Below are 28,000 nucleotides of genomic sequence, written 5' to 3'. Positions count from 1 at the left end.
CGCTCAGCCAGGCGCGGAGTAAGCATCGCAGGGCGGGAGACGCGGGAGGCGGGCGCGGCGCAGAGGGGCGGGGCGGCCCGCGGAGCCACGCCCCACGCAGGCGGGGTCTCCCGTCGGGCTCCTCCTGCCGCCCACCTGCCCCGCCCCGCCTCCCGCCGCCGAGGGTCCCGCGGCGGCGGCGCTCCGGCCTTTCCCCCGGCACCCGGCTGGCGCCCGTCCCCCGCCGCCGTCGCCCGCCCCGCCGGCCGGCCCGTGGCGCCCCCCGCCCCGCCCGCCTCCCCGGCCGCTCGGCGCCTCCTCCATGGGTGAGTGCGGGGCCCCGGCCCGGCCCCGCCGAGCAGGCCTGCCGGTCGGCTGCCTCCGCGCCGGCTCGAGGAGGGGCGCGGGCGGGGGGCGCCGCGCGCAGGCGGGCCGGGCGGGGGGAGCCGGGGGGGGGCAGGGCGCGCTCCTTCCCCTGCTCTGGGTAAGGCCTGCTCCCGGTGGGAGGTGGACGCCGGCCTCGGAATCAGGGCGGTGGGGTTCCAAACTCTGTCCCCTTGTTGGGGCCCGCTTTAGCAGCACCCCTTCCCCTGGCCCTGCACGCTGGCTGGCGCGGGCAGCCTGTCTGCCCCTTCCCTGCCCCCTCCGCTGCTGCACCCCAGCCCCTAGGAAGAGAGGCAGCTTGGAGGGGGCCAAATTCTGGGTCAAAGATGGACCGCGGGGTAAAGGGGACACCCCGGGCCTTTGAAGAGGAGTCCATCCACAGAGGCAGTGATGTGGAGGTCAGGGGGTCAGAAGGGACCGCGGACCCGGCAGCCCTCTGGGGATCCCCCAGGAAATCTGGAGCCCCGCAAGGTCACTGAGCTACCCCGCCCCCCACTAGTGGGACAGAGGGAGGGAGCAGCTCATTTCCAAAGACGTTTTCTCCCCGTGGAATCTGGATAATTTCCCTGGGGAACTGCAACAAGAAAAGGGCTCTGCAAACAGATTCCCGTGCAGATAAGTTGGCATTTAAAAGAGAAAGGGACACTGACCTCCTTTGAAGGGAGGATTGAGGAGACAGCTCCACCCATCCTCTAGTCTGGAGGCCACTGGGGCCCCAGGGCCCTCCTGGGTGCCCTGGCCTGGGGCGCAGCCTCCCTGGACCCCACCCGACTGATAACCCTCTGCTTCTCTCCTCTGCAGATGACCAGAGCCTGGCGGAGGAAAAGGGACTGCGCTGTCAGAACCCCAACTGCATGGACAAGGGGCGGGCAGCCAAGGTAGGGAGGCTGGAGGGCCTGGGTTGCCGGGGGCAGAGAGGACAGGGCTCCAACCCTCTCTCTATTCAGGCATGGATACCCACAGTGTCCTCTGGGTTCAAGGGTGGGCAGGGCCGCAGGGCGGCTTGTTTAAGAGGCCAAGGGGCCGCCCTTGGCTCAGAAACAGCAAAATGGAGGGGACTTCTGTAAGAACAGGGGGCAGGGGTACACCAAAGCCCTTTCCTGCACTGCAGTCCTTGTGGCCACCCTGAGGTGACAGGAGCTGTGGCCCCATGTCACAGATGAGGAAGCTGAGACCCAGGAAGAGAAAGGACGCCCTGCCCCCCCCCAGCTCAGGCTGTGCTCCAGTGCCCAGCTGGCCCCCTTCCTGGAGCACTGGATCACTCTTCAGGCCTGGGCATGGGTCAGGGACACTTTGGGACTTGGTGAGAGTGAGGGTGCCATGGGAATGACAGAGGGAAGAAGGGACAAATTGGTCCTGAAGCGCCAGGCCTTGGGAGCCAGCAGCAGGGCAGAACAAGAGGGAGAACGATAAATATCGTCGCCGGGCACCTCTGTCCATTATGCGCCGGGCTTTGTGCCACATGCTCTCTGTGCCTTATGTGCTGTTTGTGGCAGCTCTGTTGGGCCGGCCTGCGTGCCCCCTTTTCCAGATGAAGATACCAAGGTTCAGGGAGGTCCTGTGACTTGGCTCAGGCCCCACAGCTCATGAGAGACCAAGCCAGGGCTCAAACCCAAGCGTGGCCCCTTCCAGCACGCATTTGAGTGACCATGGTAATGACTGCCAGCTCTTACTGTGTCAAGCTGGGGAGCTGAGGACTCGCTGTCTCCTCCTTCTGGCCTTCTGAGATCTGTCCTGTCGTTATTTTTTATAGATGAGGAAACTGAGGCTCAGGGAGCTCATGGCTCACCCAAGGACACATGGCCAGGATATAGTAGAGCTGGGATTCGAACCCAGAGCCCAGCTCTGTGTAATGTCAGAACCTGTGTTCCTAACCACCGTGTAGCTCAGCTCTGCCAGCTGCAGGAAATTAAAAATGCCACCCTCCCACCCCCCCAGCTCCCTCTCCCACCCCCCTCCGCCCAGACACATGCTCATACATTCTGCACAGGAAGACCAGGTTAGAAGGAACACGGAGGACTGTTCTGGGGGCGGAGACAGGAGGGGGAGGCTTTCAGTTGCCGTGGTCACCGGGCAGGGGGGTGGCTGTGATGTCAGACACAATCTGCTGGCACGGATGGTGCCTGGCATTGGGGCTCTGGTGTTGGCTGGTTGCCTCTTTCCCAGATGGGGGCTCCTGGCAACAAACTGGCCTCAGCTACCCCCAACATACATCCTGCCAGGGGCCTGCAGAGCCCTGGGGCCCCTCCTTGGGTAGTTGCTCCTGGGGCAAGTCCCCGAGCTGCTGCAGGCAGGGGCAAGGGTAGGAGGGCTCGGACCACGTAGAGGTGAGGCCTGTGAGTTGAGAGCTGGTCTCAGCAAGTGGGGGCCCTCTGCAGCCTCCCGGTCCTAGCTCCAGCCCAGCCCCGGCCTGCCTGGAACTCGGCATGACTGCCATGGGCCAGAGGGTCACCCAGACTGCCGTGGGAGACACGAGGCCCTGGCACTCGTAGGACCCACTTTAGGACAAATGGCACAGACTCACTTTGGGGCCAAGGATGCCTGAGTGATCAGAGAGGCAGGGGGGCCAGTCTTGCCAAGGGGTCGAGCAGGCTGAAGCAGAGAGTGAGAGAAGAGGCAAATGACATCCTGCTTTGCTGAGGAAGAGGAACAAAGAATGTCCTTGATGGTGACAATCACCACCACCAACCAAACACACTTGTGCCCTAGGTGGGGTGTCGGGCCCTGATGCTTGTGTCACTGAACCCTCGAGAGCTCAGGAGGAAAGCGTTATTCTCGCATGACGTGAGGGAAATGAGGCTCAGAGAGGAAAGAGCTTTTGCCCACCTTGCACAGCATGGCCGACAGAGCTGTTTCCGGAGGGGGATCAAGGGCCTCATTCTTGTTCCTCCCCAGCCACGCTCAGAAGGCTAGCAGGATAGGACTAGCTTTTTATTTATTTATTTTATTTTTAAAATTTTTTGATGTTTTTATTTATTTCTGAGACAGAGAGAGACAGAGCATGAGCAGAGGAGGGGCAGAGAGAGAGGGAGACACAGAATCCGAAGCAGGCTCCAGGCTCTGAGTTGTTGGCACAGAGCCCGACGTGGGGCTCGAACTCACGAGCTGTGAGATCATGACCTGAGCTGAAGTCGGACGCCCAACCAACTGAGCCACCCAGGTGCCCCAGGACTAGCTTTTTAAAGGAGATGATGTCATTCATTCGTTCACCAAATGAGCTTGTAGCGTCTGCTGTGCAGGGCCCACTTCTAGGCCCAGGACCTCCTGGAGCGGACATCCTAGGAGGGGAGAAGTCAGCACTTTAAAAAGCCGTCTCCAGGCTTTTTAAATTTCAGCCTGTTGTGGGTGCTGGGGCTTCTGAGATGAAGCAGCTGCCCCGCGCCTACCTCCTGCCCTGGAGGTTCTGGGGCACAGGCTCCTGGAGGAGGCTGCTGGTGTCCTGAGGAACGAGGAGGTGTGGAGATGGAGGGAAGCTGAGTGAGCAGAGGGGCAGGAGCCCCCCAAAGTCAGGGCCTCGGAGATCACAGGAGAGAAGTTGTACCCTTGCCCCTGCTCTGGATGAGGATGTGTAGAGTGGCTCCAAGGTCAAAGCCTACTCCTTTCCAGCTGTGTGACCCTGGGCAAGTCACTATACCTCTCTGATCTCCGTTTCTTCATCTGCAGACTGAGGCTTCTTGAGTTGTGGGTAGGATTAAACAGGGCTCAGATGTGAAGTGCTTGGCGTGGAGTGTGGCATGATGTAGATTCAAGAGAATGCTAGCTGTTCGTCCGCCATGGAAGGGGAGAGAAACCCCTAGGCTTTGGGCGTGCCCTCCTTCCCCTCCCTGAGATCTGAGACGTCCCCAGATTCCAGCCCAGACCCCAGCCAACCCCACCCAGCATGGCAAATGTTTATGGCACATCTGTCCTGTCCCCAGGGCAGGTGGAGCTTGGAGTCTTGGGAGGGGTGGAGATGAAGGGAGTGTTTGTTCCCTCTCTCAAGGGGGGCCTGGTGATGATATAGTGAGTATCCAGCCCTCCTGCAGAGTAACCACAGGACAGATGGTGTCCGGACTCCCCAACTCCTCGCTGGGCCCCCTTGAGCTGGGTGATCTGGTCAAAGTCTGCAGGGCACTCCAGGTCACAAGGGGACATGGTGGAGGGCTTTCGCTGGCCCAGGGGACATTGGACCATCACTTCAGAGGGAACTGAAGACTCAAGGGTATTTATCCTGGAGATGGGACCCTCAGGGCATCATTCTCAAAGGTGATGCTTCTAGCAGCCACCACTCATGTATTCAGCACCTACTGTGTGCCAGGCCCTGCTTTCTATGCCTCCCCAAAGGGACCTCCTCTTGTCCTCACACCCTCCCTATGCCATAGGGATCACCCCATCTCCACATGAGCGATAGGATCCCATGAAGCAGGGGGGTAAGTGACTCACCAAGGCAAGGCCAGGACTTAAACCAGATCTGTCTGTCCTCAGAGCCTCCCATTTCTAAGGAGCCATCAGGAGGAAAGGGAGGTGACTTTTTCTGCTTGGCTCCAAGGGCCCAGGCAGGATGGGAAGTTTCCAACAGCTGAAGCTGCTCCCCAGTGTACAGGTTGTGAGCACCCCATTCCTAGAAGTATTCAAGCAGAGTGGACGTTGGATTTGATGACCTTAGAGTTCCCTGCCGGTTTAACAACAGGTTGTGAGGTGGCAGGGATGAGTCAGGGGGAGGTGTGTCTAGGGGAGTGGTGGCCCGCTGAAGACCGGCGGACACAGGGCAGAGGAAGGGGCGGATTTGAGATCCTTGTGGGGAAAGAATGGGCAGGATGTAGTGAATAATGGGAGAGGGAGTCACCTATTCTCCAGGGTGGTGCTCTGGGAGTGAGAGGTGGGAGGCCAGGGTGCCCTTGAGAATGGCCAGATTCTGGGGATTTCTGGGGGTGACTTTTAGATGCTGGTCAGCTGTAGGCAGGTGGCAGTCCAGTCTGCAGCTGGAGGAAGCGGCAGAACCAGAGTAGCCGGGCAAACGGAAGTCCTGGGCTTTGGCTAAGTCATTCTGGGGGCAGCGGGTGACGGCATGGGGCGCCAGGCCCAAGAGGCGGGGACAGAGGACCCACCATGCGTGATGTGGCCAAGATGAGCCGTCCTGGAGTGGACCCAGCCCCAGTGAGGTCAGTGCTGCCAAAGAGGGCAGAGCCTGCTAGGAAAGAGAACCGGCAGCCTAGAGGCCTTGGCCTGGTGACGGGCTTGTGGGAGGGGGTTCTAGGTTTGGAAAACGCTGGTGGGCCTGAGCCCAAGATCGGCCCCGGGCCCGCCCCGTAGTGATACTTAGGGAAGGGGGTTGGTGTGCTGGGGCCAGTTCCTCTCCCAATACTCCTGTACCCTCGCCGGTATCCTCGTGCACTCCCGGCAACCCCCGTGCCCAGCGCGGAGTTATTCTGAACTTAGGCAGCCGGGAGAGGGAAGCTGGGAAGCACCAAAGGGCCGAATGGCCCCCTTTTCAGCCATGCCAGGCAGGGGCTAGGGAAAAGGAGGGGGCACAGAGATAGGCGGGCCCGTTTCTCAGGCGCCGTGGACGGCACAGTTCAGAATCCAGGGGAAGCGAGCCTGGCTTGGGGCGATGCCCGGCCGGGCTCGGCCTGCGGGTCTCTGCGCCTGGACCCCCCGGGGCCTCCCTCTCTCAGGCCGGGACTGCTTCCCGCCGCGGGCCCTCGCCGGGGACCGGCGACCTCCCGTCTTCAAGCCCAGGTTAAAGCCTAGGGACTTGGAACTTCCCGCACATTTGTGAAGAGCCAGCCCCCTCGGGGACAGTGACGACCCCTCCCTCCCGGCCCCGCAGCCCGGCCCCTAGATTAACCCCCAGCGCCGGCCGCGCTTCCTTCCCGGGCTCCCCGCGCTCCCCCTCGCCAGCCGGGCGCGCCGATGGTACGTCCCGGCCCGCCCAGGTGGTAGCGCCCGCGCCGGCCTACCGTAATTCCCCTACGTCCCGCGCCCCACGCCGGCTCAGAGCCGACTGGGCCCGCCCCGCGGCTCCGGTCCCCCTGGCTCTGCGCGCCCCTAGGGGCTTTGGCAGCCTTGGCCCGAGCCCCAGCCACAGGGGAGGAGACCCATGTCCCTAAGGTGAGTCTCAAGGGGAAGCTGGGGACGAGACGGGGCTGGGATCGGGACGGCTGTGGTTCCGGCGTCCAGGACTCCCCCCGAATTAATGGACAGAACCGGGAGTAAAGGGACCGACGCAGTCCCAGGGCTGCGGGGGGCGGGGGTGGGTATCGATGGGCTCCACTGGCTCTACCTCCATTTATCTGAGGGTGGAATGGGCTCAAGCTCCCGCCCCCACCCCAGTGATTCTAGGGTGGGGTTGGCTCGGCGCTAGGGCAGTGTGGAGCCAATGGGGACCCCTCTCCGGTGTGAGGATTGTTGACTGGGCGAGAGGATCCTGGAGTGGGGCTTGGCGCGGGGTGGCTGGGAGGCTCGGGCGACCCTGCCCAATCTGGGCGTCCGAGAGTTGGTCCGAGGCGGAAAGTCGTTTCGAGGCCGGCAGGGGGCGCGCGAGTCTGAGCCTCAGGCAGTCTGGGCCGGCCGGGACCCGATTGGGGGAGGGGAGAGGGAGAAGACCCATGAACCTGGAGAGGCCTTGGCTTGCCTTGATGAAAGACGAAGAAATGGGAGACCGAGGGGGTCCTGGGCCCTACAAATTCCCCAGTAACCTTCCCCAGGTTTGTGGGGCTGTAGGAGGATTTTACTGTTCTTCTGCCCCTTGGCCAGGGTCCAGGCACATATTAAGGCCCAGGAGACATCCCTAGGTAGAATATTCTAGAGAACTGGCCAGTGCCCTCTTTGCACAGATGGGCAAGGGCAGGGGTAGTAGGGACCCAGAAGCAGGTCTTCTGTAGCCCAGGCATGTGCCTTCTTCCTCATTCCCTCCCAGGGAGACTTTTATACAGTGCTGGAGAGAGAGGTATCAGGAGAAGGCACTGGCTTCGATGCTGGCATCTGGGGCTCCAGGACCTGGCACATTCGTGCAGGGACTGGGCAGGAGATGAGGTCCACTGACCACAGCCTCTGCCTCTGTCCCTAAAACTGGGAGTCCCAGCTGGACTCCTCCCTGGGGTGGTAGGGGCCTTGCTGACTTCTGGGGCCCACGTGGTTAGCCGGGCCTGCAGAGAGGTTCCCTGCATCCATCCAGCACAGGGCAGGGCCTCAGGGCAGGCTCTGCCTCCAGGTGGGCCCCAGAATCCAAGGACAAGGGGTGAGGCCCAGACCTAGGGGAAGGGAGGGGCTGGGTGGGCTGTTTGGAGAGCAGCCTGGCAGAGTTGGCCCCACCCTGGCCGACCTGCTCAAACATGCAGCCTCCACCCTTGGATTTCCAAGGAGCTAGATGGGGCCTTGGGGCCAGTAGGCTCCCAGGGGAGCTCAGCCCGGATGGGGAGCCCCTGGGCAGTGGTGTCCCTCTAGCCAAGGTGCTCCAGGCTGGTTGTTGTGGGCAGAACATGGAGCTGGCCCCAGATCTATGGTCTCTCCTCCTAGACAGGGAGCTCCTCTGTCTCACCAAAGACCAGGCCGGGTCCCCCACCTGCTGTGGGGGTGGACTGCCCACAGTCCCCTGCTTTTCTGGGTTTGGGAGATGGTGCTGCGGCGGGGGAGCGGAAGGGGGGCTTCTGCCTTGGAGACTCCATTATTCATCAGCCCCAGCATCTGGTTTCTGGGTATCAGTTTCAACAAGCCAGTCCTGACTCATGAGCCTGGAGCTGGGGCTGGGCTGGAGAGGGGCCCCCTCCCCAGGGAGCCAGGGCCGAGGACTTCTTTGTCCTGGGCATGGGCTATTTCAACTCCCTCCTCTAGAGGAAGTGGGGACCCAGGAGACTGCTGAGGCCTCTCCTGGCGCGAGGGCCAGGGGCTCCTTTCCTCCCCTGACTCTGCAGCTTCCTTGACCCTCCTTCCCTCTCGGCCCTGGGGCACTAGGGCCCTGGCCTTCTGAGGAGCAGGCCCTCTGCCGTGGCTGGAGGAAGCAAGCAGCAGCATGACTGGGGAATGGCCAGGGCCTGGTCACTCAGGTGACCTCCGGTGACCTACCTGGCCCAGCCCCCGAGGTTTCTGCTTGATGTGACCTGCTAACCCCAGGCCAGTAGGATCCCCCTGAACTGGCTTTGGGACCTGCCCTGTTCCCAAGCCGGTAGAACTCAAGGCCCTGCTGTTAAACCACCACTTAGCTGGTCTCCATGCCCCCCACCCTGCCTGAGGCCCCTGGATAGTGGTCCAAAGCAGAGGCATTCTTCTGTTTCCCCACTTTGCACCCCGGGCAAGCCACTTAACTTTTCCAAGCCTCAGTGTCCCCATCTGTTAAGTGGAGATGGTAACCGTGCCTCTTCCTTTGAGAGTAGTGAACAGGATACTGGCACAGGCCTGGCATTTGGGAGCGCTCAGCTGTCAGCCTGTAGGGCAGCAAGAACAGAGAATTTGTGGTAGAAACCACCGCCCAGGCCAGCAGGCCCGAGGTCACGTTTGCTAGCAAAAAGAAGCAATCCTACGGTCAGGCAGTGGGGAGGGTTTTGTCGACCACTGGCAGCAGGAAGGGACACCCTGGCAGAGATCTTCCCTGCCCTCGTGGCCTTCTCTGGCATGAAGACCCTTCCTCTGCTTTCATCCATTTGTTCTCCTAGTCTACACTGAGCACCTGCTGGGTGGAGGGCGCCGTGTGGGCCAGACAGCTAAGGACCCTGGCCTCTGGAGAGGATATTCAAGTGGGGAGGGGTGGTCATCAAGAAGTGAACAAGGAAGTCAAACAATTTCAGGTAGTTTTAAATGCTTAGGAGGAAAGAGTTTAGTTTAAGAGGATTGGAAGTGAGACATGTAAGGGGCTTATTTTGAGAGGAGGTTAAAGCCTTGTTGAGGAGGTAGCATTGAAGCCGGGATCCAGTGCCAGCCGTGGCAAGATCAGGGGCACAGGGTTCCAGACGGAGAACACAGAGGTGCGGGTGCTGAGCTTGGTGAGTCATGGGGATGGACGAGGCAGGCTAGCATGGAGACCACCATGAGGGACCTGCCGGGAGGTGAGGTCGGGGCTAGCCATGTTGGGATTTTATTCCAAATTCCTGGAAGGTTTTAAGGGAGGAGCGAGGTGTCCAGGTTTTAGTTTTCAAAAGATCTATCTGCCTGTGGTGTGGACAGTGGATGGCTTGGGCTTTGGGAGTGGAGGTGGTCCTTGAAACTTCCTGATTGGAGTAAACTGCTACCTCCTCAGAGCCATCTTCAGAGACCCTGCCCTGTCTCCCCCCCCCCACCCCCATGGAGGAGGAGCTGTGTAGGGATGGGTAGGGTGATGACATCATGTCCCCCCTGCAGCACCAGAGGTACTGAGATGGGGTCCCAAGGAGGCCATTCCAGAACAACAGAGTCAGGACTGGGTTTCAGTCCTGCCTGTAGACTTTTGAGTCACTCCATAGTAGTGCCCGCCCCCCACCTCTTGGGAGTGAGTGTAATCTACAGCGGGGACCCCACCATCACCCCCCCCCCGCCCCCCATCCTGGTCCCTCTAATCTAGTGCTCTGAAGAGCGCCTCCCTGGCCGTGGGGCTGGTGGAAGGGACCCAGACCCAGCCTGGAGCAGCAGAGATCTGGGGGGAAAGCCGAGTTGGGCTCCCAGGTTTTCCCGATGCTCCGTCTCACCCAACTCCTGGGGGCTCCGGAAGATCTACCATCACTGCCCTTTGCACCCACGTGCCTGCCTATCGCCTGCCGCCTCCACCAGTGGTCGCCTGGAGCCCCCCGCTCCTCTGCCTTCACCGCTGGCCTGGGCAGTGGGAGCAGGGTCCCCCAGGCCCAGGCTCTGAGGCTGGGCTCTCCAGGACTGTGCGCGGGCGCCAGGGTGACGCTCCGGAGGGGCTCTGAGCGCTGGATGTGTGGCCCGGCCAGTTGGAGGTCAGAGCAGAGACAGGTGTCCCCGTTCTGCCCCCCACCCGCTCTGCCACCAGCTTTCGGAGGGCTCCCTTGGGGGAGGGAGAAAGGGTCCCGGAGCTGAGGTTCTGAGGCGGGGTCTCCAGGACTAAAGGGAGGGGCCTTTGGGCCCCAGACGTCGGCGTTGGGGGTGGGGTGGAGGGCCGGGCGGAGCGGGGCGCCCGCGGGGCTGGGCGGGGGGTCGGGGCTCCGCAGCCGGGGCGGGCCGGCCCGGGCGCCCTTGTCCTGGGAGCTCCCCGAGGCCCAGAGCAGGTCCGACGGGGACGCCCGAGCCCCCAACCTTTGCGCCGGGGGCGGGGCTGGGGTCGCAGCGGAGCCGCCCCGGGATGGCCGAGGCGGGCGGGGGCCCCGGGGTCCCGGCGCGCTCGGCCGGGGGCGGGCGCGGCCGCACAATGGCAGGAAGCGGAGCCCCGCGCTTTGTCCGGCGGGCGGCGCAGACCGCCGCTTCCTCCGGCCGCCATGGGGACGGGCCCCGGCGTCTCCGGGCGCCGCGCGGCCTCCAGGCCGGGCCCCGGGCTGCCCTGTCCGGCGGAGGGTCGCGCCCGCGACGGCGAAGGCCAGGTACGGGGTGTGGGCGGCGGGGCGGGGGTGCGCGCGACCGCCCGCCCCTGGGGATGTTTCCCCACCCTGCGACCGAAGGGCCCCGGGCGGCGAGGTGGCCCGCCAGCCCTTAGCCTTTTGTGTCTGGGGCTGCCTCCCGACTCACCTGTGGGTGCCAGGCCCTGCGCTGGGGCCCCAGCTCCCTGTCCTTCCTCCGTCCAGGCCCTGCCCACCCTCCCCCCATCCCCGCTCCAGCCTCTGGCTGGTGTGTGAGTGGGGAAGTCTGACTTCTGGTGCCCCATCCCCACCGTGCTCCCCAACGGGCCCCCTCTGTTATTCGTAAAGCTGGGGTCCATTCGCTGCCTTTGGAGGTGCTGGGTGATCCGGCTGTTCCATCCGGTGGGCTCTCCTCTCGGTGGGTTGAGTCCTGGGAACTTTTTTCCTTGGACCTTGCTGCCCCTCCCCCACTAGCAGGGGTGGTGCCGCTCTCAGAGGGTGGCCGTGGTGGGCAACAAGGAGGTGGAGAATAGGCACCTCGGTCTGAGAGAAGGTCCAAGAGCCTGGCTTTGGGAAGGGGCTGCCCTGTTTTAGCGCAGGGGAGACCCTCGCTCCCAGAGGGAGCTGCGGACATCCAGCAGTTTGGGGATGGAGGTACGAGAAGGGGTGGGGGAGCAGAGTCAGAGCAAGGGGCCTCTGCCCACCCCAGTCTGAGCCTCCCAGTTGGGCTTGTGGTTCTCTCTGGGGGCTCCTGGAAGCCATCATCAACCAGACTCGTTGAATTAAGTAAAGAAACACCCACCTGGTTCAGATCCTGGGCCTGACCTTCACATGCCCCTGCTGTCCCTGAGCCTGGGGGCTGCTGGGGGGATGGAAGCAGAAGAGGTCACCACGGTGGAGGGGCGCTGGCTTCCGTCACCATTAGTAGTGGTAGTAGTTATGGGTAGTAATGGGAGGAAGAGCGGTGGTGGTGTTCACCAGAGCCCAGCACAGAGCTGGGAAGTGAGTCCTCCTGAGCGCCTCAGGGAGACCAGTCCCTCCACAGGGCGGGCGCCTAGTAGGTGCTCAATAAATGTTTGTGGAATGCTGAATCTGCTATCGGGAGTGACTCTGTGTACAATCTGCCGCCCGTACGTTAGATTGGTTTAAAAACAGGATTGTGGCAGAGAGCCAGGGACTTGGGCTGGAGGGGTCCCGGAGGCCCTCCGCAGGACCCTTCGAACCTAGCATGGCCCCTGCCATGTCACCTCCCACCCACTATGAGACTAGGGCCTGGGTAACCCGCAGGTCCGCAGTCCCACCGCTCTGTGCCTGGGCGCCAGCAAAATGAAGCCAGCGGGGAAATCACAAGAGGCCTGGAAGGGGTGGGAGGGGCCATCTGTGCCAGGCCGGCTGCCAGGCTGGATGCAGAGGCGGGGGATGGCCGCCTGGCTGGCAGACTGCGGGGCTCCTCGGGAAGAAGGGGCTGAAGTGGGGTGGGTGCCTTGCCCGGAGTCATTGTCAAGAGGAGATGCTTGCAGCTGGTGGGGGGAGGGGCGGAGGGAGGGGGGGGTCCAGAATCTGCAAAGCCAGGGCTGATGTCTGACAGCCGGGCAGGCAGAGCCATGGTGGAGGATAGCGGTTTTCACACTGTTTGGGAGTAGGTGAAGTGAAGGTAGAAACAGCTGCGCTGGCTGAGGGGCGCCCCTCACCCCTGCCCAAAACCCCACGGACACACTTGAAGACCGCTGAGAAGGGTGTGGGAGTTGGGCGCATGTGGCGCTCAGGCTGCCTTCGGGAGTCTGGGCCATCATGTCCACGCCCCGCCGCTCACCCAGGGCCCAGCCCTCGAAACGTCAGACCCCCTGGAGCCAGAGGAGTCCCCAGTCTGCCCCCTGCTGGCTGTCGTTTCTCTGCCCACGTTTTTGGGTGTTCTTGTTTTGTTTTGTTTTCTCTCTGACCGAGGCCTAGGAGGACACAGGAGCCCAAACAGGCAGCATCAAACTATGACTGCTTCCCTCTTCTCTCTATAGCACTCCCCCACCGGCCGCCCGACTGCTGCCCCCGGGCCGGCTTCCCCCGCTCCTCTCTCCCTTCTTAGCCACCCAAGAGATAGACGGCATGAATATGCTGGACATCTAGGCGCTGGAGCTACACACGCGGGGTTCAAGTCCCGGCTCCGCTGGCTGTGTGACGCCCAACAAGTTACTCGAAACCTCCCTGAGTCCCACTTTCCTCCTCTGTAAAATAGGGGCAGTCGTAGCTCCTGCCTCCTCGGGTGAGGGGCCCTCTGTGCGGCCCCAGGCACACGGTGACCCCGAGTTACAGCGATCAGACTTGTTCTTCCTCCCTTTGATTACTTTCTCTGCTGTCTGTCCTCACCCTGTCTGTCACCTTGAAAATCTCTGATGGGGCTCTCCCCAGACAAAACTCTTCAGTGACCCTGCGTCACCCTGATTAGTAGACCGAACAAGTATTCACTGAGTGGCTAGGACCTGAGCTAGGGCAGTGAGTCGGACAGACTAAAATCACTGTCCTTGCAGGGCTGGCGAGCTGGAGAGGCACCAAAGTGAAACAGGCTGGTCCACGCAGAAAGGACACCCGAGGGGACAGAGAGTGCGGAGCGGCATTGACTTTAAAGCGTTGTTGTTGTTTTTTAAATGTATTTATTTATTTTTGAGAGAGAGAGAGAGTGCAAGAGCATTCCAGCCAAGGGAGTGGCAGATGGTCAGGGCTCGGAGGCAGCGAGTCGGGGTCGCCAGGGGGCCGTGGGTGGAGCAGGGTGAGCCAGGACAGGAGGGCAGGGCAGGAGGGCCCCTGCAGTCACCATACGGGACTCTGCCCTTTCCTGGAGTGAGATGGGAAGCCGTCGAGGGTTCTGAGGAGGTGAATGTGACTCCTGGTTGAACAGGGGCCACTCTGGCTGCTCACGGAGATGATGCTCAGGGCAGGTGGAAGCAGGGAGACCGGTTATGAGGTCACTGTTGGAATCCCACTGGGAGGTGACCGGGACGGCCACCAGGGGGCAGCAGTGGGCTAATGAGCCTGGCCGGGTTGAAGCCACAGCTATTGAAGGGAGAGCCGCAAGCGTCGTCCCATCATCCCATCGACTGGATGGGGGTGTAACAGAACGGTCAGAGGTGACCCCAGGGATTTGGGCCTAATGTATTCATTCCCTGGAGCTGCGGTGACAGTGAACCCTGATTGCGTGGGAAGTTTATTCTCCACGTACGGAGAACCACACAGTGTAGTCTAAGCCGGTTGCCTCATTCCCACGTGTCCCTGTTTCTGTCTCTCCTCTTCTTGTGTGAGGACCCCAGTCACAGGATTACCCCATATGCCACTTGGTGACAGACTCCAGCATGACCTCATCTTAACTAAAGGCATCTGCAATAACCCTATTTCTAAATAAGGTCACATCCTGAGGGACTCGGGGTTAGGCCTTGACCTGTCTGAGGGACGCAATTCAGCCCATACTCCCACGCAGCTGGAAGGCACTGCCATTGACTGAGGTGCAGGGAGCTGCAGGGGGCAGGCCGGCAGCACACCAGAGGACGTGGGCAGTGGGAGGCGCTTCTCGGAACCCAAGGGGGGGCATGGAGAAGGTTGGTCTGGTGTCCTGGGTGAGGACCTGACTGAAGATTTACCTCCGGGAGCCCCCGGCACGTAGATGGCTTTTCGGGTCACGAGACTGGCTGAGTCCCCAGGGGTATGGGATGCGGATAAACGTGAGCAGGAGGCAGGCAAGGGAGCCGAAAGCTGCGGGGGAAGCCGCAGAACATGGGGTCCCGGGGCCCACGGAGGAGACGGTGTGCAAGAGACCACCTGTGGCAGTGCTGGGTCCTACGCGTGGACTTAGAAACATGGTGGGGGGGAGGGAGTGCTCTTGGGTGTTGGTTAAGTGTCCAACTTCAGCTCAGGTCATGATCTCACGGTGTGTGGGTTTGAGCCCCGCGTCAGGCTCTGCGCCTGCTTGGGGTTCTCTCTCAATCTCTCTCTCTCTCCCCCCACCCCAAATAAATAAATAAACTAAAAAAACAAAACAAAACAAAACAAAACAGTTATTAAAAAAAAGAAAACATGGTGGGGGCCCGAGATGGGAGAGGGTCAGAGAGAAGGGAAGAATTAGAAAATCTTCAGTTGCAACCGTTGTAGTCATGTTTGATTTAGGCAGACGTCACCAGTGGATGTGAAAACCCTGGAGTGTGAGATTGCCGGGAACAGGATGTCTCGAAGTTATCTCCCCACGGGCTGCTTATTCATTACAAAGAGAAAAAGGGCCTTTACGCGGTCCCGCGAGGCCCCCAAGGGATCCAGCCGCACTGACGGGCGCACTGAGGAGGGCACAGTCCACTCTCTCGTGTCGTTGCCCCAAATGCTCAGCCTGAAACCATCCAAGGACCTCCAGAAAGATCCCCGTGGAGGGGCTTTCTCCCAGACTGCTGGCTTGAATGCTTCAAAAACGTCAGTGTGATGAAAGAAAAAACAAAAAGGACAGAGAACTCTTTCTTAAAGGGATAAACAGATACAAACGAACGCATGCGCGAATCTTGAATTGGCTCCCGTATGGGGAAAAAAGCTATAAAGGCCATTGTTCAGACAGCGGACCTTAGACGGATCATATACCAGCGTTCAGTTTCCCGAGGGTGCCCATTGTTTTGGGGGTTTGTAGGAGAACGCCCACGCCCTTCTGTGCCAGGGGAGAGGTAGGTGACAGAGAAGGCCAGTGTGACAAAATGTTCGTGACGGGGGAAGGTAGAAGGGTGTGTGGATGTCATTGTACCGTTCTTACAGTTTTCTGTAGGTTTGAAACGTTTAAAAATGGAAAGTCAGGGAAAATAAGGTAACGAGTCCTGGGAGGGAAAAGTAGGAAGTGGTCAGGATGGAGACCTGTTTCACCGGGCTTCGCAGAAAGGGAACGGGGAAAGGGAGCCGCAGATGGGAAAGAACCTGTCTTGAGCCAATAGACGGGGAGCCTGACACTATAGGGGAGGGGAGGGCTCGCTGGGAGGTGGCTGGGACCGGAGCACGGTGACGCCCGTGTTGGGCTGGGGTGGGGGCAGGGGACAAGGAAAGTAGGAAGCGGAGGGGTCAGAGATAGGCTGTAGGAGCCGGAGGGCAGAGGAGAAAATGGGACAGTTATCCACAGGGATGGGGGAGAACGTGTACAGGGTGATACGGTAAATACAGTAAATACTGTAAATACTGGTGTGTGCGGCGGGGGGGGGGGGGGGGGGGGGGGAAGGGTACTGCCTGATCACCCAGACTGCCAGCACCTGTCCCTAACTCCCCCAGAACCCCCTTCGTCCCATGTGAGTTTGGCCATGCAGGGGCCAGACAGGTCACAGAACTTAGAGCAGAGGGTCTGGAGGGGAGGACAGGAAGGGCTTGCCGGTTCCAACACTGAGCTGGCAGAAGCAAATGGCAGCGTTGAGCATTTTGGGGTGCCCTTCCTGCCTGCACCCCAGGAAGAGACCCTGGCAGCAACAGCCTCGTGGTTCCTTACAGGAAGTCTCCCCTCCACGATCTGTTCCTCGAGGGCAGGGATCTGCTTTTCTCTGCACCCCTCAGAATGGAACCACGGTGGAGTTTGGGAAAGGTCTGCAGAGTGAATTCATCAGCACAGGGCACCCTGTGGGGGATGGACGGTTGGAAAGTGAAGAGCAGCCCTCGGACGGACCACAACCCCACTTGTGCACTGCAGTGGTCGGGCCACAGGCCCGCCTGCCTGACCCTCTATGGGGGCCCGGCCCGACCCGCCTTTCCCTCCTTCCCCGCAAGGTATGCCACCACGCTGACTGCCAGCAGCTGCACCGCCGGGGGCCCCTCAACCTCTGCGAGGCCTGTGACAGCAAGTTCCACAGCGCCATGCATTATGATGGGCACGTCCGCTTCGACCTGCCTCCCCAAGGTGAGCGTGGGTAGGGACTCCAGCCGGGCGCGTAGGGTTCCCAGAGCAGCTCTGAACTCCCTGTTTAGGGGCACGGTGTCTTGGTAGCTGTTGGAGCTGTGACGGGCCATCAGAAGGACAAGAGTTGGGGCACCTGGGTGGCTCAGTTGGTTAAGCGGCCGACTTGACTCAGGTCATGACCTCACGGCCTGTGAGTTCGAGCCCCGCGTCGGGCTCTGTGCTGATGGCTCAGAGCCTGGCGCCTGCTTCGGATTCTGTGCCTCCCTCTCTCTCCACACCTCCCCTGCTCGCACTCTCTCTCTCTCTCTCTAAAATAAATAAACATAAGAAGAAGAAGAACAAGAGTTAACTGTAAATCATGAAACCCAAGTACGTTGTGGCTCCTTCTGTGCTACAAGTTTTTAAACAAGAGAAAAGGTTGGGGGACTGTGCCCCATGTTGAGAGCAGGCCTGTCTCTTCCGGGTTCTGGGTCCTTGTTGTTGGGTCTGCACATCCCATACCTGCTCCTGCCTTTCGCCCCGGGCCAGCATGGAAAAGGCCCCTTTCTTTTCCTCAGGGTAGGGGACTGCTGGGCAAATCCTCCAGCCAGGCTGCTGGCGAGCAGGGGCCGTGGGGGTGGGTGTGGGCAGGTCAGAAGGAGCTTGTGGAAAGGAACCAGAAACCCTCCTGCTGAGTGGGGACCTGGCCCAGGCCCAGCACCAACTGGCTGTGCTGGGGTGACTTACAGGCATCTGAGCCTGGCCAGAAATGCCAACCCTGTGTCTCCATTTTTGGCTGGTCAGATGGACAGAAGGACTCTCCCCCTCTGCCAAGGCCCCCTGGGACTCTGGGTGTGTTCACAGTGGTGGGGGGGGGGGGAGGTTGTGTGGAGAGGAGGCCTGAGAGAAGGAGGCATAGACTTCCTGCAACAATCCCAGAGGCAGAGTTTCCTTATCCCCATTTTATAGAAGGGTAAACTGAGGCCACAGGTTTGGGGGCAGGGCATCACCTGGGGTGTCATCCCAGGGTGCTTGTGTCTTTTTGAGTCTAGGGGTGGATGGGTGACCCGCAGTGACTGAGCCCCTCTCTGCACAGACCTGAAGGGCGCTAGTTTGTTGGGGGTGGGGGGTTCCCAGGACTGGTAGCAGGCTAAGAAGGCAGCCAGGGAGGGAATAGGCATGACCTTTCCTCCCACTTTACCCCCAAGGCTCTGTTCTGGCCAGAAACGTGTCTACCCGGTCATGCCCCCCACGCACCAGCCCTGCAGCGGACTTGGAGGAGGAAGAGGAAAGCTCTCTGGATGGCAAAGGGTAGGTGGGCAAAGCGGACACCTGAGGGATCCCAAGGCTGGATCTCAGATCAGAGATCCAGGGACAAGAGGCTTCAGAACACCCGACTGGAGACCCCTCCATGCCCCTGTGGATGCCCTGATTCCTGGAGGAAGCTGCCCAGCCTGGGCCAGCCTCCAGCCTGGCGCAGGCAGACTCCTGTCTAGGTACCACTGGGTGTGGCTCCTGGGTTGGCCACCAGAGGGCACTCAGCCCCTTGTGGGCCCTGGCCTGCCTGAGCTGCACCTGAGTTAGTTATCTGATCGCCTGGGGTGAGCAAAGAGTGGGCAGCCGGGGCCTGTTCACATCCCGCCCTGGTGAGGGCCTACCCGTGCCTCCAGCCTCTGCCCTCTGTCCTGCAGGGACCGGAAGAGCACAGGCCTGAAACTCTCCAAGAAGGCAAGGAGGAGACACACAGATGTAAGGAGCCCCCGGGCTGTCAGGGGGGGCTCCTGTCAGCCCCTGCCCTTCCTGGGCCCTTTCCTTTCCATCCCCAAGACTGGGCCTGTCTGCTCTGAGCTCCAGGACCAGGAACGGGGCCTGGAGTGAGTGGGTCCCTCCCTGCCCACCCTGCCCTGCCGCCCACTACTATCCACCTTAGCTGGATGGGAGATGCCACAGGAACACCTCCCTTGGGCAAGAGGGACACTGGGCACCTCCTTGGGACCGAGGCAGGCTGGGGAGATCCCCGGGTTCACTCCCATGCTGGGGTTCCCATCCTGCACCCTGGTAGGCGGGGAGGCGCCGAGACAAGGGGTGCAGAAGCTGAGACCCACACCCTTTCAGGACCCCAGCAAGGAGTGCTTCACCCTGAAGTTTGACCTGAATGTAGACATTGAGACAGAGATCGTACCAGCCATGAAGAAGAAGTCGCTGGGGTAGGGCTTGGTGGGGCCGAGGCAGGGGGAGTGGGGCCGGGGGTGCGGGTGGCTCCTTGCAGGCATAACTGTGTGTGTCTGTGTGGTGGCCGGTGAGTAAGCGGACCCACCCATGGATTCCAACACGTGTGCGCCTGGCCCGGTTCCTGGATGTGGACCAGCATGTGACAGTGTCCACCCTGGTGGCAGACACGGAAGCGGGAGGGCATGGGAGCACTGGCTTGTGTGTCGGCCCATGTGGGAGCGTGCGAACCTCTGTAGGCAGCTGTGTGTGCACGCACACCTGTATGTCCTCGTACCTGTGTGTGATCCTGCGGGTGGCTCCCTTTCCCACTGGTAAGGTGGGGTGGAGCTGGGGCTGGGCATAGGGTGGGGGTTCGTGTGCCTGCCCCCTAACAGCCACCCCTCCCATCCTGGGGCAGGGAGGTGCTGCTGCCGGTATTTGAAAGGAAGGGCATCACGCTGGGCAAGGTGGATATCTACCTGGACCAATCCAACACGCCCCTGTCCCTCACCTTTGAGGCCTACAGGTTCGGGGGACACTACCTGCGGGTCAAAGGTGAGCAGTTAACCTGGCAGGTGGGGTGGCTGGGGCCTGACTGGGCCTCCCGGAGATGGCTGCTTCTTCCCAGGCTCAGATTCCCATTGGCCATGGCCCTGAGCTGGCTCATTACCATACAGGTGTCTCTGCTGGGCCCTGGCAATGGGTGCTGGCAGGGCGGGGCCTCACGGGAGGGCAGCTAGGCCTTGGTTGGGATCCAGGAGAGAGAGGTCTTGGGTTCCTTTCTCCACCGGGCCTGGATTCTGAGGACCTCTCCTTGCCCCCTACTGCTGCCCCAGCCAAACCGGGGGACGAGGGGAAGGTGGAACAGGGAGTGAAGGACTCCAAATCCCTGAGTCTGCCAATCCTGCGGCCAGCCAGGGCCGGGCCCCCCTCCTTGGAGCGCGTGGAACCCCAGAGCCGCCGGGAGAGCCTGGATATCCTGGTGAGGGGCTGTGTCAGGGCTGGGGGCGGGGAGGGACCTTAGAGGGGAGGTCAGCTGGGCCCCTCACCTCTTGGGATTTAATTTCCCCTTCTGGAAAATAGGGGTGGCTCTGAGGATAGGGAGCCCCAAGATAATGGGTCTTGTCTCTGAGAGTCTGCTAATGCCTGAGGAGTGTGTGTGTGTGTGTATCCATTTGGAGCTGTGCTTATAAGCTGTGCATCTGAGTGTGCCTGTGACTGTGTGGTGCTTGGGGCTGGGGGCTGGGCAGTGGTCCAGCTACACCTGTGCCTGGATCTTCAGCCCCCAGAGCATCTATGGGTCTTAGAAGAGGTGGTATCCCAGGGCGGGGGTGCAGAGACCCTCCCACGTCTCAGCTTCCCTGAGGTCCAGGAAACCCACCGTGGGGTAGGGGGGTGTGAGGGTCTGGGGGGCCCCGGCCTTGATCGCCCTCTCCCGGCCAGGCCCCTGGCCGCCGCCGAAAGAACATGTCGGAGTTCCTGGGGGAGATGAGCATCCCCGGGCAGGAGGCCCCCACGCCTTCCAGCTGCTCTCTGCCCAGCGGTAGCAGTGGTGGCAGCGACAGCTGGAAGAACCGGGCGGCCAGTCGCTTCAGTGGCTTCTTCAGCTCGGGCCCCAGCACCAGCGCTTTGGGCCGGGTATGTGGTCCCGTGGGGCCTGGGGCAGGGTGGCTGGCGGGCCCGTCCCCTGACCCCAGCTGTGGGTCTCCTTCCAGGAGGTGGACAAGATGGAGCAGCTGGAGGGCAAGCTGCACGCCTACAGCCTCTTCGGGCTGCCGCGGCTGCCCCGCAGGCTGCGCTTCGACCACGACTCGTGGGAGGAGGAGGGGGAGGAGGAGGAGGAGGAGGAGGAGGAGGACGCCTGTCTGCGGCTGGAAGACAGCTGGCGGGAGCTCATTGATGGGCCTGAGGTGGGTACAGCCGCGGCCCTTCCTCCCTTCCCTTCAGGGAAAGGGGACACTTCCAAGGACCCAGTGACAAGGTGCTCTACAAGGTGTTCCCCACCAGGCTGTGGGGAAACTGAGGCGAGGAACATGCGGTGTGCCGCTTGGCTGTTTTAGTGGTGGAGGAGGGTGCAGAACTTGGGGGACCTCATGTTTCCACGGGGAAAAGGAGGTTGCCTGCAAGGTGGCTCACCCCCTCCCGGGTCATCCGGGCACACTCTGGGACTCCTGGCCAACCTCCTGCACTTCCCGCAGAAGCTGTCCCGGAGGCAGTGCCACCAGCAGGAGGCGGTGTGGGAGCTCCTGCACACAGAAGCCTCCTACATTAAGAAACTGAGGGTGATCACCAACGTGAGTGTGGGTCCGCACCCTGCCTCCCTGCCCCCCAGGGCCTCCCTCTGGGGGCCCCTGAACAGAGTTTGGGGCTTTGCAGAAGAACAGGGGAAAGAAAGCTTTGGGCAAGTTTGCCAAGTTAGCTGAGCACTAGGCTCACTCTTGCACTCGTTCATTCAGCCACTGTCTCTGAACACCTGCTGTGTGCCAGGTGCCCAGCAGCCCACACCCGGCCTGTGGAAGTGGAGTGTGAGTGTGTGTGTGTGTGTGTGTGTGTGTGTGTGTGTGTACTTCACCCTGGGGAGAGCACCTATCTTTGGCTTGGGGTTCAGGAAGAACTCCTTAGCTGAAACTTGGGGCCGAGCCAGGACAAAGCTGGAGGAGAGAGTTCCAGGTGTCACTGCAAGGCCAGTCTCCCTGAGCTTTCCCTCCAGGTGGGGACGAGGCAGGATGAGCCCCCGGTGGGCCTTTTCTGAAGGGGTGAACCGTCTCTGTCCCAAGCTGCTTCAGGGCTTCCTGGGAGGGGTAAGGGGTAGAGGGGAGCCTAACAGCCTGGGGGTGGGGTGGGGGGGGGGGCGTCGGGACTGGGACGCCCCCCCAGCTGCAGCGCCCCCTGCCCCCACAGCTGTTCCTCTGCTGCCTCCTGAACCTGCAAGAATCGGGGCTGCTGTGTGAGGTGAGGTGTGGCCCCGGGGGGCGGGGCCTGCCGCTGGGGGCGGGGCGGGGGCGGGACACAAGGATGGAGCCGGAGGGGCGGGGCCCGTCCGGGGGCGGGGCCGAGCGCACCTCCCGCCCCTTCAGGTGGAGGCCGAGCGCCTGTTCAGCAACATCCCCGAGATCGTGCGGCTGCACCGCGGACTGTGGGGCAGCGTGATGGTGCCGGTGCTGGAGAAGGCGCGGCGCACGCGGGCGCCGCTGCAGCCCGGGGACTTCCTCAGAGGCTTCAAGATGGTACGGGCCGGGCCGGACACAGGGGGGGACACCGCGGCAGGGCTAGGGCGCCGATCCCGTCTGCCCACCACCCCGGCCTCCCCCCCCCCCCCCCCCCCCGACCCTGGCGCCACGTGACCCCTAGTGGTCGGAGGCAAGGAATTCCGAGTCGGTCGCCCGGGTTTGAACCCCACCTGGCCATCTGCCCTTTCTGTCTGGCGGAAGTTCAGCCTGGGGTGGTCGCGAAAGTGCGGTGAGGGAGGGCTCGTGAGGCTCCCGGCGCGGGGCCTGGCCGCGGAGAGCGCGCAGTAACCGTGCCTGTTCCGTCCCGGGCCAGTTCGGCTCCCTCTTCAAGCCCTACATCCGATACTGCATGGAGGAGGAGGGCTGCATGGAGTACATGCGCGGCCTGCTGCGCGACAACGACCTCTTCCGGGCATACGTCACGGTGAGGAAGGGCCGGGGCGCAGGACAGTTGGGCCCACCGGGGCAGCAGGTGCACGGGGGGGGGGCGGGGCGCGCCCTGAGCCGAGTCCCCGCTTGCGCCGCAGTGGGCCGAGAAGCATCAGCAGTGCCAGCGGCTGAAGCTGAGCGACATGCTGGCCAAGCCCCACCAGCGGCTCACCAAGTACCCGCTGCTGCTCAAGTCAGTGTTGAGGAAGACCGACGAGCCGCGCGCCAAGGAGGCCGTCGTCACCATGGTAACCGGGGAGGCGCGCGGGGGGGGTCCTTCCGCAGCTCGCGGCCGCCCCCAGACCCTGGCCCTGAACCTGCCATCGCCTGCCCGCCCTGCAGATCGACTCGGTGGAGCGCTTCATCCACCACGTGAACGCGTGCATGCGGCAGCGGCAAGAGCGGCAGCGGCTGGCGGCCGTGGTGAGCCGCATCGACGCCTACGAGGTGGTGGAGGGCAGCAACGACGAGGTGGACAAGGTGGGAGGCTGCCTGTGTGGGGGACCCTGGCCCCGCGGGAATGGAGGAGGGGCCACCCTGGCAGACAGGCGCCTAGGCCGGGAATCTTTCGCGCGGACTTCCAGCGGAGAAGGGGAGTCAGACCGTGACCTCCCTACACGTGCCCCCCCCCCCCGCCCCGCCCCCAATCACCAGCTCCTGAAGGAATTTCTGCATCTGGACCTGACAGCACCCATCCCTGGCGCCTCCCCCGAGGAGACACGACAGCTGCTGCTGGAGGGGAGCCTGAGGATGAAGGAGGGGAAGGACAGCAAGGTGAGTCTAGGGACCACCTCACGCCCGGGGCCCCTTCCGCACCCCCTCTTCCCCTGTGCGTTTGGACCACCCATTCCTGGGGACCTTCTGGGCCCTATTTAGTGGTTCTCAGCTGCCCTGGCAGTTGGGTGGCAATTCAAGAAGGGATGACTTTGTGGTCACACGAGGGCTGATGATCTGCCTGCCGTTTACTCTTTACAGATATGGCAGCAACCACACAGCCCGTGGGATGCTGGTCTTGCCCACTTGCTGGTGCCATGTGGGTTCCTGGTGGGAGGGAGGGGGCCCATTCCAAGAGCAGGCCAGGAACAACCCGGAGCCTCGCTCCTGAGCTATTAATCCCAGGTGCTTAACCCAGAGCCTGCAAATTGTGGTTTTAAAATCACTTCCCTCTTTCTCTTTAATGTAAACCTTTTTTTTTTTTATAACTAAGGTACAGTTTATTGTAATAACACCTATAAACAAAAATAACAGACACATAGTATTGTTTTTGAGAACAAACTGAAATAATCTCTGAAAATACTTACAATCTAAACTACTACCATAGGAAATTCTAGAAAGTATAAAAATACACAAGCAGAAGTCCGTTAGCCATCACAATGATATCATCACGTGTCCTGTAGCCTCTGGAAAGCTCTGCTTTTTCACTTCTGAGGGGATCAAAGTGAAAAATACAAATAATATCTTAATATTATCATAAACATAATTGTTTTTAAAGGAATTATTTGGTACACCTGAGTGGCTCAGTCGGTTGAGCGTCTGACTCTTGATTTCAGCTCAGATCTTGATCCCTGAGTTGTGAGATCGAGCCTGCACGAGACTCTGTGCTGACCCTGGAGCTTGCTTGGGATCCTCTCTCTTCCTCTGCCCCTCCCTGTTTTCTCTCACACAGGCACACACTTTTTCTCTAAAATAATAATTAATTAAAAAAAAATAATTTGTTTTTATTACATTTCTTTATTTTTAAGAGGCAGAGAGAAATGGAGCGTGAGCGGGGGAGGGGCAGAGAGAAAGGGAGACACAGAATCCGAAACAGGTTCCAGGCTCCGACCTGTTGGCACAGAGCCCGATGCGGGGCTCAAGCCCACAGACCGCGAGATCATGACCTGAGCTGAAGTCGGACGCTCAACCGACTGAGCCACCCAGGCGCCCCTTAAAAAGAATAATTTTTATATTGTGGACTATCTAAAAGTGAACACTTTCAGCACTGCTGCCCTGGACCCCTTAATTGTTGGCTGACAGTCACTTAAGCCTCAAAATCTTCAGACATGCTTTGAACCACCCAAATGGAAGCAGTCTTTGAGCCTCGTTCAGTTATTCTCTATCATTTGAGAATATTATAATTTCTTGTGGTTTACCAATTTCTGGAATTATTTTTAAATTATAATGTAAACCTTTAATTGAAAGAAATGACAAGTATGTTAGCTCCACCTTGCTCTTCATCTTAATTGTATTCCCAGATTCATGGGGGGCAGGGAGCAGGGAAGGCGTTTGACCAAACCCGGGTGCCCCCAGCAACATCACCAAAGTGCAGGCAGGAAGGGGCCCAGCCCAGGAGAGGGCGTCGCGGCAGATAGGCTGAGGTCCCAAGACCCTGGCCCTGATCCCGGGCCTGGCCTGCTCCCCTTGCTCCCCCCACCCCCACTCCAGATGGACGTGTACTGCTTCCTCTTCACGGACCTACTCTTGGTGACCAAGGCGGTGAAGAAGGCCGAGAGGACCAAGGTCATCCGGCCGCCGCTGCTGGTGGACAAGATTGTGTGCCGGGAGCTTCGAGACCCCGGTGAGGAGGCCGGCCCTGCTCCCGGTGGGGTGGGGAGGGGGCCGTGATGGGCAGGGGCTGTGGTCCTAGCTGGCACTGATGGGAGCCCCTCCTCACCAGGCTCCTTTCTCCTCATCTACCTGAATGAGTTCCACAGCGCTGTGGGGGCCTACACGTTCCAGGCCAGCGGCCAGGCTCTGTGCCGTGGCTGGGTGGACGCCATTTACAATGCCCAGGTGAGAGCCGAGTGGTGGGCGGGTGGGTGGCCAGGGTGGCCCGTCGGGGGGAGCCGCTCACCATCCCCTCCCCCACCTGCAGAACCAACTGCAGCAGCTGCGCACCCAGGAGCAGCCAGGCAGCCAGCCGCACCTGCAGAGCCTGGAAGAGGAGGAGGACGAAGAGGACGAGGACGAGGACGAGGAGGAAGCGGGGGAGAGTAGCGCTTCTGCCGCCAGCTCCCCCACCATCCTGCGCAGGAGCAGCAACAGTCTCAACTCCCAGCACTGGTATGCTTGCCCGGGGCCGCTCAGCGGGCCAGAGCAGGGCAAGTGCTGCGGCCCAGCCCTCCTGACCCCGAGCAGGGCCCTCTTGACCCTGAGCAGGACCCTCCTGACCCCAGGGCCGCTGACCCCGAGCGGGGCCCTCCTGACCCCAGGGCTGCTGACACCGGGTAGGGCCCAGACTACCTACCTTCCTCCGAATGGCTTCGTGCTGTGACCACAACATGAGGGAGAGGGCTCTGTCTCCCGCCAGAGTCCCGGCGGGGATGGCAAAAGGTTTTGAACTTGAGCGCTGACTCTGATCCCCCAATGCCAGTGGGGTGGAGCTGAGCGGAAGATTCTTTTTTTTTTTTTAATTTATTCTTGAGAGAGAGAGAGAGCGTGAGCGAGCAAGTGGGGGAGAGGCAGAGAGAGATGAAGACAGAGAATCCCAAGCAGGCTCCGCACTGCCAGTGCAGAGCCCGACACGGGGCTCAAACTCACGAGCCATGAGATCATGACCTCAGCCGAGATCAAGAGTCAGACGCTCAACCAACTGACCCACCCGGGCGCCCCTGAGCTGAGGATTGTTGCACTGTGTCCAGCTGGAGGGAGGAGTGTGATGGTGACAGACATCATTATGGGTATCTGTGTTGTGGGCCCAGGGTTGGAAGCTCTGGCTCACGGGCCACATGCTTTTGCCATCTCTGAGCCTCAGGTCGGGAGGGCGGAGGCTGTGGACCTCTGCGTTGCCAAGCACTGGCTGTACCGGGCCATCTGGGCTTCCTGAGGCTGGGCTGACTGTCCTCTCCCGGCCCCACAGTGCCTCAGATGGCTCCACGGAGACCCTGGCCATGGTTGTGGTGGAGCCTGGGGAGCCGCTGTCCTCTCCCGAGTTCGAGGGTGGCCCCTTCAGCTCCCAGTCGGACGAGACCTCTCTCAGCACCACTGCCTCATCTGTCACGCCCACCAGCGAGCTGCTGCCCCTGGGGCCCGTGGACGGCCGCTCCTGCTCCATGGACTCTGCCTACGGCACCCTCTCCCCCACCTCCCTGCAAGACTTTGTGGCCCCAGCCCCTGTGGTGGAGCCAGCGCCCCGGCCCCCAGAGTTACCACAGGCCCCTTCACCCCCACCCTCACCCCGTCTCCGCCGCCGCACCCCTGTCCAGCTGCTGCCCCGCCCGCCCCACCTGCTCAAGTCCAAATCTGAGGCTAGCCTCCTCCAGCTGCTATCAGGGGCCACTGCCCGTGGAGCGCCCCCGGCCCCCAGCCGCAGTCTGTCAGAACTCTGCTTGGCCGTTACGGTCTCTGGCACGAGGACTCAGGGCTCCCCTCAGGAAGCCGGGCCCAGCTGGGTTCACCGGGGGGCACCTAGCCCTGGCAGTGGCCCCAAGCTATCAGAGCTGGAGGGCAGAACCAGCTGCCCAGCTGGGGCGCCCGAAAGACCCACCAGGAGGAGCAGAGAGCTGTCCTTGGGGGCCTCACCCAGGGTGCAGCCCGAGCCCCACCCAGGGATCTCTGCCCAGCACCGGAAGCTGACGCTGGCCCAACTGTACCGAATCAGGACCACCCTGCTGCTTAACTCCACGCTCACTGCCTCGTGAGTGGCCTGGGGTAGAGGGCTTGTGGCCCAGTGTGTTGGCCTTGGGGGCACTGAGCCCCGGGATGGGTAGGGGCACTGTCATGGCTGGGAGCAGATGGCATTAGGAGGTGGGGATGGGAGGAGGGCGCCTGAGACCTGCTTCAGAGCCTGAATGGCAGTGTCTACAGTGGGTGGTGGGGAAGGGGCCTAAGGAGTCTGGTGGGGCAGGGAGGGTGACCAGAGCCCCCTCTGGAAGTGGCATCAGCCAAGGAAGGACTGTCTGTCCCTTCCCTTCTCTTGCAGGGAGGTCTGAGCAGAGGGAGGCCCCCGAGGGTGCCACTGACCGAGAGACAGCAAACAGCATGCCTCCTGGGGCATCCGGGTCCCTGCTCCGGCTGCTGCCCGCACAGTAGCCAGAGCGCCGGGCAGGACCCCCGATTTGCACTTTGCCAGACTGGATGGAAGTGGAGGAGGGCTCAGCAGAGCTCCAGGCCCAGGCCGCAGTACTTCCTCAGGACTCCCCCCAAGGCCACCCCCACTAACCTGTCCACCCGACCCCCGCAGGGTCCCTTGTTCGCTGCTCCCTGAAGTCACCAGCTCCAATCCTGGGGTGGGCTCCAGGGCGGCCTTTCCCACCTCCACCCTCATCCGGCCCCAAACGGGATGTTTGCTCTCCTGTCCTTGCCTTCCTCTCTCCCAGGCCCACTGGCCACCCCAGGCTCGGGTTGGGCTCTGTGTAAAGTTGCATATTTATTGAGCTTTTGATTCTTTTATAAAGACTTGTATATACTACCAGAAGAAGTTCTTTGCTTTTGGAACCAGCCCCTTTCCTGACTCAGGT

General features: G+C 61.3%; 1 protein-coding gene and 2 long non-coding RNA genes across 10 annotated transcripts; 1 reads left to right on the top strand and 2 right to left on the bottom strand.

Moving 5' to 3' along the window:
• The first annotated feature begins 197 nt into the window (after positions 1-197).
• On the top strand, positions 198-27,951 carry PLEKHG5 (pleckstrin homology and RhoGEF domain containing G5). Of its 7 annotated transcripts, XM_023258038.2 has the most exons (22): positions 198-305; positions 1,165-1,241; positions 16,584-16,713; positions 17,901-18,003; positions 18,384-18,441; positions 18,808-18,899; positions 19,322-19,458; positions 19,740-19,885; positions 20,347-20,541; positions 20,619-20,813; positions 21,102-21,197; positions 21,805-21,855; positions 21,981-22,130; positions 22,447-22,557; positions 22,661-22,810; positions 22,905-23,042; positions 23,217-23,336; positions 24,987-25,119; positions 25,219-25,334; positions 25,417-25,604; positions 26,401-27,177; positions 27,463-27,951. In XM_023258038.2, exons 1-22 carry the CDS (start codon positions 302-304, stop codon positions 27,470-27,472), a joined length of 3,177 nt encoding a protein of 1,058 aa, XP_023113806.1. In that variant the 5' UTR covers positions 198-301; the 3' UTR covers positions 27,473-27,951. The 7 variants fall into 7 exon arrangements, with proteins under 7 accessions (XP_023113806.1, XP_044890960.1, XP_023113802.1 ...); XM_045035025.1 differs by lacking the exon at positions 198-305 and having other exon boundaries at positions 19,818-19,885; XM_023258041.2 differs by lacking the exons at positions 198-305; positions 1,165-1,241 and adding an exon at positions 4,960-5,504.
• Positions 3,416-11,063, bottom strand: LOC109502051. 2 transcript variants are annotated; one of them, XR_002160388.3, is made up of 4 exons: positions 10,993-11,063; positions 8,647-8,765; positions 4,786-4,963; positions 3,416-3,641 (listed from the first exon to the last, which is right to left on the bottom strand). It is a non-coding gene; the product is annotated as an uncharacterized LOC109502051 (long non-coding RNA). The 2 variants fall into 2 exon arrangements; XR_002160387.3 differs by lacking the exons at positions 8,647-8,765; positions 10,993-11,063 and adding an exon at positions 5,451-6,200.
• On the bottom strand, positions 14,868-22,661 carry LOC123379454. The gene is made up of 3 exons (XR_006583871.1): positions 22,304-22,661; positions 16,309-16,434; positions 14,868-15,256 (listed from the first exon to the last, which is right to left on the bottom strand). It is a non-coding gene; the product is annotated as an uncharacterized LOC123379454 (long non-coding RNA).
• Positions 27,952-28,000: the final 49 nt, after the last annotated feature.

The sequence above is a fragment of the Felis catus genome, chromosome C1 (genome assembly GCF_018350175.1).
Source record: "Felis catus isolate Fca126 chromosome C1, F.catus_Fca126_mat1.0, whole genome shotgun sequence".
NCBI lineage: Eukaryota > Metazoa > Chordata > Mammalia > Carnivora > Felidae > Felis > Felis catus.
Note: the sequence above shows the minus strand (reverse complement) of the source record. Positions and strands in the feature narration are given on the sequence as shown.